Source organism: Myotis daubentonii, chromosome 1 (assembly GCF_963259705.1).
Source record: "Myotis daubentonii chromosome 1, mMyoDau2.1, whole genome shotgun sequence".
NCBI lineage: Eukaryota > Metazoa > Chordata > Mammalia > Chiroptera > Vespertilionidae > Myotis > Myotis daubentonii.
The window spans coordinates 85,639,912-85,653,629 of record NC_081840.1 but is presented as its reverse complement, the minus strand read 5'-3'; the positions used below and the strand labels follow the sequence as shown (position 1 = coordinate 85,653,629).

At 36.7% G+C, this 13,718-nt stretch overlaps 2 protein-coding genes across 12 annotated transcripts in view; one reads left to right on the top strand and one right to left on the bottom strand.

The window, feature by feature from the left end:
* The window catches only part of HECTD1 (HECT domain E3 ubiquitin protein ligase 1), a 92,082-nt gene that overhangs the window by 71,054 nt on the left and 7,310 nt on the right, over positions 1-13,718 (top strand). For 7 of the 11 annotated variants that reach the window (XM_059709755.1, XM_059709840.1, XM_059709829.1 and 4 more), the window contains 11 exons: positions 1,281-1,414; positions 2,800-2,922; positions 4,768-4,924; positions 6,063-6,285; positions 7,521-7,575; positions 7,788-7,970; positions 8,357-8,564; positions 8,655-8,740; positions 9,191-9,318; positions 10,425-10,626; positions 12,130-12,267. In XM_059709755.1, coding sequence (XP_059565738.1) covers positions 1,281-1,414; positions 2,800-2,922; positions 4,768-4,924; positions 6,063-6,285; positions 7,521-7,575; positions 7,788-7,970; positions 8,357-8,564; positions 8,655-8,740; positions 9,191-9,318; positions 10,425-10,626; positions 12,130-12,267 — 1,637 coding nt within the window. The remainder of the gene's footprint in view (positions 1-1,280; positions 1,415-2,799; positions 2,923-4,767; positions 4,925-6,062; positions 6,286-7,520; positions 7,576-7,787; positions 7,971-8,356; positions 8,565-8,654; positions 8,741-9,190; positions 9,319-10,424; positions 10,627-12,129; positions 12,268-13,718) is intronic. The other 4 variants (XM_059709819.1, XM_059709792.1, XM_059709784.1 and 1 more) reach the window with 3 other exon arrangements.
* Positions 2,871-13,718, bottom strand: part of AP4S1 (adaptor related protein complex 4 subunit sigma 1) — a 78,437-nt gene continuing 67,589 nt past the window's right edge. The window contains exon 7 of the mRNA XM_059710099.1: positions 2,871-2,995. The gene's annotated coding sequence lies outside the window, so the exon portion shown is untranslated. The remainder of the gene's footprint in view (positions 2,996-13,718) is intronic.

Genomic DNA, 13,718 nt, shown 5'->3' with positions numbered 1-13,718 from the left:
TTACTGCAAACTTTTTTTTTAAGTAGAAAGAGTACACTCTACAATAATAATAAAAAGCATATGGTGAGCATATACATAAACCAGTAACATACTCATTTATTTTCATTATGAAGCATTATGTACTATCCCTAATTGTATGTGTTATTTATTGGCAATGCAGTAGACTTGTTTATACCAGCATCACCACAAACACATGAGTACTGCATTGTGCTATGACATGGCAGTTGAGATAGGCATATTTCAGTTCTATTATAATCTTTTAAAAATATATATATTTTTATTGATTTCAGAGAGGAATGGAGAGGGAGAGACAGAAATATCAATGATGAGAGAGAGTCGTTGATCGGCTACCTCCTGCAAGCCTTACACTGGAGATCGAGCCTGCAACCTGGGCATGTGCCCTGACCAGGAATCAAACCATGACTTCCTGGTTCATAGGTCAACGCTCAACCATTCAGCCACAGTGTCTGGGCTCCATTATAATCTTAATGGAACCACCGTTGAATATGTGGTCTGTTGTTGACCAAAACATTATGCAGCACTTGACTCTATAGCTATAGAAGTTTTATTTATTTATATATATATATATATATATATATATATATATATATATATATATATATATATATATATGTGTGTGTGTGTGTGTGTGTGTGTGTGTGTGTGTGTGTGTCACAGAGAGAAAGAGTATACACGTGTAAGCGACAACATGAGCATGTAAGTGAACAGGCTATGTTCCTTCCAAAGTCTAGCATCTGGAAATATCTTTGGGATGGCCCAGTACATTTACAACTAGAAATGAAGGCATGAACATCTTTATGTGTATTTTTTTAAAAAGCTCCAAATAAAACTCATTACAACTTTTTCAATGACTAAAGCCATAAAAACCACCCACCCCAGTCCCAACCACCAAAAAACATTATTCGCGTACTGTATGAAAAACTCTATCATTAGTATAGACAAAATAAAAATAATCTGTCATCAGAAAATATTGAATCTAACTATGTGGCTCATAACTATATATATCTCGTGCTTAACACAATTCTTGACCCATTGTAGGTACTCTGTAGATATTTGTTGACATGTTATGCTAACTGTGACTTATGCAGAGATTGATAATATGATTGTTGTTATATTTTATCATAGTCCATATTGTTGACCTTTTATATTATGGTTTTGTAGATTTGGATTTAGTTTATGATCATTCTTTATCCCATGTTGATTTTTTGTTAGGCTTTGTTAATTGTGTTGAGAGTAAGGTTCTTGGTTTTGTTTTCTAGATTTTCTTGATAGCTGCCGTGCCAGTACCCTGTTAGCTGAGCTAGATGATGATGAGGACTTGCCTGAGCCAGATGAGGAAGATGATGAAAATGAAGATGACAATCAGGAGGACCAGGAATACGAGGAGGTTATGGTAGAGAGAGTCCCCTATTCTCTTAACTAAGATAAAATATTAATATTTGAAACGAATAGAGGAAAAGCAAAGTCCTGGTTAAACTTTGAAGCAAGGAAACATGGTACCAGTACGAAAAATGTGGTTAATTATGAAAAGTGCTGTTAATAAGAGCATTTATGATTCTCTTCTAAAAGGCAGTTGTAACACAATGACAAATATTCGTGTATCTAAACAAGTTTTTTTTTATATTTGAAAAATACTACAATATCACATATTTTAACAGATTTAAAACACTAATCCTAAAGAATACAATTTTCATGGTTCATCTGCAATATTTATACATAGAATTTTTTAGTGTCTACTGTTTTTTGTTTTTTTAAATTCTTTATTGTTTAAAGTATTCCATATGTCTCTTTTTTCCCCCCCATTGACCTCTTTCCGTCCACTCCCACCCCCCAGCACATGTCCTCACCCCCCTAGTATCTGTGTACATTAGCCATGCCTTTATGCATGCATACAAGTCCTTTGGTTGATCTCTTACTCCCTACCCTCACCCCAGGGTCTACTGTTTTGAAAGCAGTATCTGTTCTCATCAGTCCTTATACAGAGCTATGAAGTACAGGCATAGAAGAAATAATTTACCCTAATTAATAAGAGTTAAGTGGAAAAAGTGTTGCCAGTTTAGCTGTGACTTTCCATTGCAGTATGATCCAGAATCCCAGTGTTTAACCACAGTGATAGTCTTTGAATTGAACTCTTGACTGAAAATACTCTATTTAAATGTATATATTTTTATTTTTTTTAAATGAAATGTTACTAAATTTTGAAAAGCTTCATAAGTTGCGGTGTTTAGGGTTTTTTGTTGTGTTTTTGGTTACTCTTCACCCAAAGATATTTTTTCCATTGATTTTTAGAGAGAGTGTAAGGGAGAAAAGGTGGGGAGGAGGGAGAGCGAGAGAGAGAGAGAGACACATCGATATGAGAGATACATCGATTGGTTGCCTCCCAGATGCATCCCAGCGGGGCCAGGTAGCAAACCTGCAACCCAGGTATATGCTCTGACCTGGAATTTGAACCTGAGACCCTTTGGTGCATGGGACGATGCTCTAACCACAACACAACACTGGCCAGGGTATAAGTTGAGTTTTAATGGGGTGAAGAACTCAAATGCTTTTAGTATATGTTGCTTGGGAAACAGTATGCCAGCATATTTCTTGTGGCGTTAATATATGATGCATGATGAATTTAAAACATTCATTTTATAACTTTTATGAAGATGGCTAGTGAATATGAAGTTTTAAATGACAGTTTTGGTAATATGGGTTGATAGTTTCAAGTCAAGGCTGAAAAAGGATATATATGGATCAAATAATTAGATGTCTCTACATATTTTTAAAAATCAGATTCTGAGACGTCCATCCCTGCAGCGACGAGCCGGCTCTCGCTCTGATGTAACGCACCATGCTGTCACTTCACAGCTACCACAGGTTCCTGCTGGAGGTGGGAGCCGACCTATTGGGGAGCAGGTAATATCTTCATGTTTATCATCCCCACGATGTATTTTTTTCCCCTTTCACAGTAAAGGATCAACCAAAATGTCTAGAAAAATATACAGGGAAAGGAGAGAGTTAAAAAATGGAATTAACAAAAAGAAACTTCCCGGGGGAGGATGGGAGAGGGCTAAAAGAGGTTAATGGGGGGGGGGGGGTGGGGGGGGAAAGGAGGACCTATGTAATACTTTCAACAATAAAGTTCCAAATAGAGTCCACATTGCTCTGATATAATGCATATAGGGGCTTGTTACCTGAAACTCTCTTCCCCTTCTCCTTTATTTAAACATATACTAAACATATACTAAAATACACTAAAATAGTTAATAACTATTAAGACTTAGTTTTCATAGTAGTAGTAGAGGTAGTACTATTAGTCTGTTAACTAACATTTACCGATTATTAATTGAGTGCTAGACATTTTCAGTCCTTTCAACAACCCTTTGACAGTTACTTTTAGTCCTAATCTTCAGAGGATGATTTTAAAGGTCACACATAGAAGTGTTGGATCCAGGATGAAAACCCAGACATTCTGGCTCTAGAGCTGTCAAATGTCAGTTTGATTTGTTTATAAAAGTTAATTTCAATTATGTGTTCAAAATATAAGGGGCTATGTGTGTGTGCAACTACATACATAATTATTAAAATTATTACAACAGACATTTACAACATTTACAGTTCATTGATCTCTCTTTTGTTGATACTAAAAGTGAAGGAGAAGAGACAGTGTTAAATAACTTTTATTATGAAAAATTTAAAATATGCAGGAAATCGAATAGTATGATGATGCCCCAAAGACCCATCATTTGACTTAAACAGTTATCAATGCTTTGTCAAAATGTTTGATTTGCCCCATAATAATTTAAAGCAACTCCCAAGCATTATAGTATTTTTTTACCTAATTCAATATGTAATACAATTTACTTTTTTTAATAAAGCACCTATTTAAAAATAAATATAGGTTCATTGGAAGATGCACAGATAGTTTAGAGAGGTGTTATGTGCACTTTACCCAATTTCTTCCAATGATCACAATTAGAGTACAACTTGAAAACCAAGAAATTGACATTGGTGCAATGTGTGTATATGGTTCATTGTCATTTTATCTCATGTAGATTTCTGTAACCACCACTAATGCAACTTACTTTTGATAAACTTAAATTGTTAAGAACTGTATGTACTACCTATATATGTCTGTGTAGGCTCATTTTGTGCTTAAGAAATATGGCTAACTAAGGAGTGTAATAGCTATAGAAAAGAACTTAAACATATACCTTATTTTATTTTTAATTTAATTGATTTCAGAGAGGAAGGGAGAGGGAGAGAGAGATAGAAACATCATTGATGAGAGAGAATCATTGATCGGCTGCTTCCTGCATGCCTCCTACTGGGGATCGAGCCTGTAACCCGGACGTGTGCCCTTGCCTGGAATCGAACTGGGGACCCTTCAGTCCTCAGGCCAACACTCTATCTGCAGAGCCAAACCAGCTAGGGCCATATACCTTACTTTATAGATAGCACATCACTTTCGCAATACTGAAGTTTTATAATATTTGTGAATTTTATTTTTGTTTATTTATTTTTTAAAATACATTTTTATTGATTTTCTAGAGAGTGGAAGGGAGAGGAATAGAGTGATAGAAACATTGATGAGAGAGAAACATCAATTGGCTGCCTCCTGCATGCCCCTTACTGGGTATCGAGCCTGCAACCTAGAAAAGTGCCCTGTTTGAGAATCAAACCGTGACCTCCTGTTCTGGTTCATGGGCTGATGTTCAACCACTGAGCCATACTGACCAGGCAGAAATTTTATTTTTATAGGAAGAAGAAGAGTATGAAACTAAAGGAGGACGCCGGAGGACATGGGATGATGATTATGTGCTGAAGCGGCAGTTTTCTGCTTTGGTTCCTGCTTTTGATCCTAGACCGGGTCGTACTAATGTCCAACAGACAACTGATCTAGAAATTCCACCTCCAGGTATGCTATATTTTAGTTTTTGTGAGTTAATTTTTAATAAGTAACAAAGTAATTATACACAATTAGAAAATTAATATACAGGCTATAAATAAGAGTTTTCAGGAAAAAACTGTATATCAGCCACAAGTCCTTAAAAAATAGATTTTTTTCAAAGGAAAAGATACAGTCTTTTTAAAACGCTGTTTTGTACTTACATAATTTTAAAAGCAAGGCTTCATTTAAAGATGGATACTTTGTATTTTATTTTGTACTGGATCAAAATTGCTAAGGATTATTCCTTTTCATTTTTTTCTTTGAAAAGCTATATCGAGGTTTCAGTTAGATCCTCCAGAGTCAGTCAGCCTCAGTGGCAACTTTATTTCTTGCAACTCTATTTTGCATGTGGTAGATACACTAATGGCCCCCCAAAGATTATATAGATCCTAACCTCCAGAATCTGAGAAGATGTTACCCTAATGTGACGAGAGAGATTCTGCAGACATGATTAAATAAAGATTTTGAAATGGGGAGACTATCCTGGATTATCTGGTTGAGTCCAGTGTAATCACCAGTGTCCTAATAAGAGGGAGTCAGGAGGGTCAGAGTCAGAAGAGGATTTGACTGAAGATACAATGGGATGTCATACAGTGAATATAATACTTTTGAAAACTCTTATCTAATTATATGAGGAAATGATTCCTGTCCTAGTAAAAAAGAATATACCACCAAATACACTATTTGTGCGTGTGTGTGTGTGTGTGTGTGTGTGTGTCCATCCTCACAGCCCACTCATTCAGTATAAGCAAAAGGTTATTAACCAAAGTATGTGTTTTTTCTCTGGATGTAGAAATACCAATAATTTTAGTTTTTTTATTTGTAAAAGTAAAATGTCTTTAAAATATTCATATAGTTAACATATTTCCTATTAAAATGAGAGATTCGTTTCATATGCATAAGTTTTACTCTGTATTCTCTGTCTTTAAGTAACCTATTATTCCTATTTGAAAAAAAAGAAAATGTTGAGGCCAGTAGAGCCTTTAGTAACTGATATTGTTAGTCAATATATATGGCAGAAGTGTTTAGATTTCACATAGCCTTGTCGACTAGTGCAGAGTTTTACTGTACTGTAATTGATTTTCATGTCTTTTCATATTTTTAGGAACACCTCATTCAGAACTCTTGGAAGAAGTAGAATGTACTCCATCACCTCGATTAGCCCTCACTTTGAAAGTAACAGGTCTTGGAACAACTCGAGAGGTTGAATTACCCCTCACCAATTTTAGATCAACCATCTTTTACTATGTACAAAAATTGCTTCAATTATCCTGTAATGGCAATGTGAAATCAGATAAACTTAGGCGTATTTGGGAGCCAACATACACGTAAGAGATTTTAATTTAATTTTTTAGGTATATATTTTCTTAATATATAAGCCAAGAAGCATTGTATTTCTGTGTTTGGACTATAGGAACAGAAAAGATTTGGTTTTGGTCTGTTGGTTTACAGGAACAGATAAGATCATTTTTGATTCCTGATGTGGAAAGGTTAAGGTTCACAACTGAAAGGAACTTTTGAAATAATCAAAACTAGTGCCTTATGTAATAGAGGCCCAGTGCACGAAATTCGTGCATGGATAGGGTCCCTAGTGGCTGCTGGCTGCCGGCTGGGGCCTTCCTTCATTCCGTGCCACCCCCTTATGGTCAGCTTATGTCATAGTGAGTGATTGAACTCCCGGTCGGTCGAACTCCCAAGGGGACACTTTACATACTAGGCTTTTATATATATAGAATAGATTGTTGACCTCTAACTGGGATTGTGTATGAAATACTAAATATTTGTTATTTGTTCTGCGGTCTGTGAGTTAAGTTTACCACCTATCTTTGTTCATTCATTCATTCAACAAATGATTATCAATGAACTTGGGCCAGTGTGTTTAACAACATTTTAGTACCTCAGTTTCCTAATCTTTTAAAATGAGAATGCTTGTGAGGAATCAATGAATTAATATATGTAAAGTGTTTCAGTAATCTATGATGTAGAAAATACTCAGTATTACCTATAATAGTAATTTATTATTTATATTAAAAATTTTATACTATAACAATATATACATATTTTATGTTATATTACTACATATTTGTATTATATAAGTAATAAGTAATTATATAATTCTTATTTGACTTTACTTTTGTTGGTGTATTTTTCTGTTGTTCTCTTAACATTGATAATCTTATCTAATGTCCAATAAAGTAATCTAGGTCCTTTGAGTTAGAATAGAAGGTCGTCATGCCAAATTCCGACCCCCTCCCCTGCATTTAATTTTTATCTCAAGTGCGTTACATGTTACTTCATATTTTTAAATATTCCAGGTTTATTGTATGTTTTCGCTGCAATAATGCTAAATTTATAAACCATAACTCTTTTTCAGGAATATGATTTCTGTTACTTTCCACTATTTAACAAATTAATATTTTTTTCTCATAAGTTCTCCCTGAGTTCAATGTTTAATGTAAGCATATGGCAGCATTCATATATTTTCTGAAAACTGAAGTCTTACTGGAAATAACCACAAATCATTTGATGTATGAATTAACTTGAATAATATCTTCATGTTTAGAATCATGTACAGAGAAATGAAGGATTCTGACAAGGAAAAGGAAAATGAAAAAATGGTAAGTTACTTTTAGAAAATGGGTCTTATTGGCTATTTAAAGAAAAAGAAAACTAACACTGTTCAACTGAACATTTGAGCGAAAAATTAGTAACATGGAATTCTTTAAATTAGGTTAAATGCATGATCTAAAAGTTAACTTCAATAATGCATGTGAAATAGCATAGACTTTATAAATCAGGAAAGGCCAACATTTGGTTTTTCCTATTGTAGGGTTGTTGGTCTATAGAGCATGTGGAACAGTACCTTGGCACTGACGAATTACCAAAGAATGACTTGATAACCTACCTGCAGAAGAATGCAGATGCTGCTTTCCTGCGCCACTGGAAATTAACTGGCACTAATAAAAGTATTAGGAAAAACAGAAATTGTTCTCAGCTCATAGCTGCATATAAGGTATATATTGGCATCAAAACACTGTTTGGGTTGGGAATGGCTTTGTGCTTTGTTTTGCAACTTTTAAGGATTCTTAAGGAAGGGAGGTTTATTGGAACATACTAAAAAAAAGAAGTTGGATTAACAATATGACAATGCCAAAATTTCAAATATGGTTTATGATATTGTAATCTAAGTGTGTAGTTTTAACTGGCTTTTTAGTAGTTTTATTTGGGAATTTAATGGTTTAGAACACATTAATTTTCTATTTTAGTAATACTAGTTTTATTTATAAAGAAGGCAATTCTTTGAAAAATTCTAGACTTTTCAAGGTAATACTAATGGGATGATATATTGCTTTTTTTGAAAATATGATTAATAGCTAGTTTTGCTAATTGTTTCCTCAGGATTTTTGTGAGCATGGAACAAAGTCTGGCTTAAACCAGGGGGCCATTTCTACTCTTCAAAGTAGTGATATTCTTAATTTGACAAAAGAACAACCTCAGGCCAAAGCTGGGAATGGACAGAACTCTTGTGGAGTAGAAGATGTCCTTCAGCTGCTGCGTATTCTGTATATAGTTGCAAGTGACCCTTATTCGAGAATATCCCAAGAAGGTTTGTAAGAGCCTTGTTTATTCCTGTGGCATTTTTAAAAGCAAGTCCATTTATATTTTATTAACTTTATTAATTTTATTGATTTTACAGAAGGTGATGAGCAGCCTCAGTTTACTTTCCCACCAGATGAATTCACTAGCAAAAAAATCACAACAAAAATTTTGCAGCAGATTGAGGTAATAATAACAGATAGTTATTAAACTCTTCAATCTGTCACCATTGGACTTTCAAAGTATTGCCTCTTATTCCTTTACTAGACTTCCTACCATCTCTCCCTTCCCTCTGATCCAATGGTTTGGGTCACATGGTCTATTGCATTAATATCTTTAATTACACATTAGAATTGACTCCTGCCCAGTTGTTATGGTTCAGTGGTTGAGCGTTCACCTATGAAAGGAGAGATCACTGGTTCGTTTCCTGGTCAGGGCACATTGCCCGGGTTGCGGGCACCATCCCCAGTAGGGGACATGCAGGAGACAGGTGATCAATGTTTCCCTCTCACCTGTGTTTCTATCCTTATTTCGCGCCCTTCCTCTCCAAAATAAATAAACATATTTAAGAAAAATTGACTTCCTTTTGTCTTTTTAAATAATTGCCTTAAGATATTGTTTTTTGTTAATTTGCAGGAACCATTGGCATTGGCAAGTGGGGCTCTGCCAGATTGGTGTGAACAATTAACCAGCAAGTGTCCTTTTCTAATACCATTTGACACTAGACAACTTTATTTTACCTGTACTGCATTTGGTGCGTCAAGGTAAGAAGTGTATCCTTTTATATTTTCAGAATATTTTTTTAATGTTAAGTAAGCTCAGAATGTACTAATATACTTTATATCAAGACTAATGAAGGGAATATATTATCTTGTTTTTTTTCTTAAAAGAGTTTTCAACATTTAAATGTTACTGTGTTTCTAGTTGGATCTATACTATCTTGGAGTGGTATGAATTGATCTCTTGGAATAGTGTGGGTTGGGAATACCGTCATCCCTTGGTATCCATGGGAGATTGGTTCCAGGACCCCTGGGGAAACTAAAATCCGTGGGTGCTCAAGTCTCTTAGCACTCTGTATCTGTGGGTTCTGCATCCGTGGTTACAGAGGGCCAACCATAATGTGTTGTGTCAGGTAGCATTTACTGTACAGTTCTTTAGTAGCGTATATAGTTATTAGTTGCTGAAATTCCCAGAAATACCAAATTAAATGCTTGCAAATAGCTTTGGTAGCACTGAAATATATTTGCCTTCTGGCCATCTAATATAATACATATTTTACTTAAATATTTTTGTTTTTCTCTCTCCTTGTGCTAAATGGAAGTTTCATGAGGGTAGGAATTTCTAGCTGTCTTATTCGAAGTAGATGTAAAAAGTTATATGTTCAAATGAAGTTATTTGTTTTCCTAATAAGTTAAATTGTATAATTTTATACCATTTACAAAGCATTTGTACACCCAGAACTACAGACTTGTGTGATAAATGGCATTATTTATGATTTCTGTTTTATAGATGAGGAAATTGATTCTCCAAAGTACTTACCTGAGTTGCCTGTGATTGACAAAAAAGTCATAACACACATGACAGTGGATCTTTCATCTTATTCTTAGCTTAAGATTCTTTCTCCCACCCTAGATAGGTTTGCTCTGCATTAAAAAGAAAATGTTTTTAAATCGGACTACCATTTTTTAAAATAAGAGTTTATTAGAGTGCATTTGAGTTAAACAGAGTAATATGATTTCTGTTCACATTTGGAACCAAGGTCTCAATGGACTGAGAGTTAGGAAATGTTTGTAGTTTTATGTACTGGTTTAGTTGTACATTCAACTGTTGCTGTATGTTCCAGTTTCATAGATTTTTTTTTCTATTTCAGAGCAATAGTGTGGTTACAAAACCGACGTGAAGCCACTGTGGAAAGAACAAGGACCACAAGTAGTGTAAGGCGAGATGATCCTGGAGAGTTTCGAGTTGGTCGTCTCAAGCATGAGAGAGTAAAAGTTCCACGTGGTGAATCGCTGATGGAATGGGCTGAGAACGTTATGCAAATACATGCAGACCGGAAATCAGTTCTTGAGGTAACAGAACCAGCCAGTCTGTTCTGGTTGGATAGAATTAAAGAGGAATTTCTCTCTCCTTTCTCCAAAGGCCTCCTCTGGCAGAGCATCTTTCATAAGAGGATGTCAGCTCACCTTAGGGGTCAGGATCTTGTGATTTAACGAGCAACAGAGATCATCACTCTTAAGATAGGGAGGTGCTTCATCTATTTATTAACAAAACCTGAACCAAATAATAGTACTCACAAAGGATTCTTTTTGATACCTAAATGTGACCTTTATATTAAGCTACGCTATTAGATAGATATCTCTATTTTTGGAGCACACAGTTTTATAATATTGTTTCACTTAAATTGTGCTTGGTACTATAAAATTGGTCTATATTTAGAGATGTTATAATAAATGGCAGCATGAAGTTCAATACATTTACGATAGAGATGCTATTGTGGGCATTGTTGATTATATGTTACATACATATTATTTCTTTTATGAGGGATAATGGAAGAAATATCTCTCCTGTCAACAGATTTGCTGGTTTATCTTTTGGATCACATACTGATCCCAGCATATATATCTCTAGAAAATATATAAGGCTTATACTTTCTATCATTATATTCCTCTAACCTTAGTTATTTAGTTTTACTTTACACTGTGTATTTTTGAAGGCTGCTTTAAAGCATTTTGAACAGATAGAGTATGGATAAAACCTTTAAAATGATTGCCTAAAGTCAGAAATAAGTGGAAAAGTTTAGGTTTTGGTGTTAGATAGACACACACAAATCTGTATACCATCATTTCCTCGAGCAAATGATTTACTAGTAATCTCTTTATCTGAAATTTGGTTTCCTTCATCATAAAAAGGAGATGATATAGTAGTCCACCCATATCCAAGGTTTCACTTTCCATGGTTTCAGTTACCCTCAGTCAATAGCAGTCCGACATTAACAAATGGAAAATTTCAGAAATAAACAATTTATAACTTAAATTGCCCTCATTCTGAACTTGATGCAATATTATGCTGTCTGTGAATCATCCCGTTGTTTGGTATATCCATGCTGTATAGGCTACCTGTCTGTTAGTCACTTAGAAACTGTCTCTTGATAGAGACACATTCACATAACTATTATTATAGTATATTGTTTTATTACTGTTTAATCTCTTATTGTGCTTAAAAATTAAACTTTTCATAGGTAGGTTATATATAGAAAAAAGTATAGTATATATAGGGTTTGGTACTATTCATGGTTTTAGGCACCCACTGGGGATCTTGGAACATATTCCCCCAGGAATAGAAAGAAATTAGTGCAATCTATTTTGTAGGGTTGTTGAGAGAAATAAATTTATGAATGCTCACCATAGTATTTAAATGTAATAGTATACAATAAACATGAAAAAAACTTCCATGTTGCTTATATTATACTGCTGCTATAAAACAGGTATATTACTGGATTGGAAATGACTAATTTTGGAAAGAATGGGATCAATTAAGCTCACTTCTCCCTATTTTTTTGGTTCATATTTTAGGTTGAATTTTTAGGAGAGGAAGGAACTGGCTTGGGACCCACATTAGAGTTTTATGCTCTGGTGGCAGCCGAATTCCAGAGAACTGACTTGGGAACTTGGCTCTGTGATGATAACTTTCCAGATGATGAATCTCGCCAGGTAAGATTTACTTCATTCTTTTTTCTTTTTTTTTAAATATATTTTATTGGTTTTTCACAGAGAGGAAGGGAGAGGGATAGAGAGTTAGAAACATTGATGAGAGAGAAAGATCCATCAGCTGCCTCCTGCATGCCCCCCACCGGGGATGCACCCGCAACCCAGGTACATGCCCTTGACTGGAATCGAACCTGTGACCCTTCAGTCCGCAGGCCGACGCTCTATCCACTGAGCCAAACCGGTTTGGCTATTTCATTTTTTGATTTGATTTGTGATTTTGCTTTTAGAAAGTGTTATAAATATGTTACGCTTTTAGAACATATGCCAGTTTTTGAATCTTTATTTATTCTATCCTATCTAACAAAAGAGAAACATGGTAATTAGCCGTACCTCTGCTACCCTTCCCATTGGCTAATCAGGGCAATATGCAAATTAACTGCCAGCCAAGATGGCGGCCAGCAGCCAGGCAGCTTGAAGCGAACATGAGACTTGCTTCAGTGACAGAGGAAGCCAACGTTCCCCGCCTGCCACAGCTGGCCTCTGAGCTTGCAGTTTGAAACATTGTTGCAAATATAGAAGCTAAGCAAACTCCAGAAACCTGCTTTCAGCCAGCCAGGATCTCAGAGCTGGAGTTGAAACAGAGTTTCGATTATAGAACCCAAACAAACCAGATACCTGCTTTCAGCAGCGGAGGCCTAAGAGCTGGAGCCAAGTCTCAGAGCTAAAGCTGGCCCAGAATAAAAAAAAAAAAAAGGAGTAGTTGGGAGCTTCAGTCGCCTGCCAGCCTGAAAACAGCCCTCAGCCCCTCACCCAGGCTGGCCAGGCACCCCAGTGGGGACCCCCACCCTGATCCAGGACACCCTTCAGGGCAAACCAGCCGGCCCCCACCCATGCACCAGGCCTCTATCCTATATAGTAAAAGGGTAATATGCCTCCCAGCACCGGGATCAGCAGAGCCACGAGGCCTCCCGGCACCGGGATCAACGTGACGGGGCAGCGCCCAAACCCCCTGATTGCCCTGCGGCTATGTGTGTGGCAGGGTGGGGCTACAACCTCCCTATCTGCCCTGCTCTGTTCGTGACAGGGGAAGGCGCCCCAACCCCCTGATCGGCCCTGCTCTGTGCCTGATAGGGGGGAGCTCCCCAACCCCCTGATCGCCCTGCGGCTCTGTGTGTGACAGGGTGCGGCGCCCCAACCACCTGATCGGCCCTGCTCTGTGTGTGACTGTGCCGCGCCCCAACCCCCCGCCACGGGCCCTGCTCTGTGTGTGACGGGGTAGAACCATAACCTCCCCATTGGCCCTGCCCTGAGTGTGACGATGCAGCGCCCCAATCCCCTGATCCGCCCTGCTCTGTGTGTGACGGGGCGGTTCCCCAACTCCCCTATCGGCCCTACTCTGTGAGTGACAGGGGGGAGCTCCCCAACCCCCTGATTGATCCTGCTCTGTGCATGAC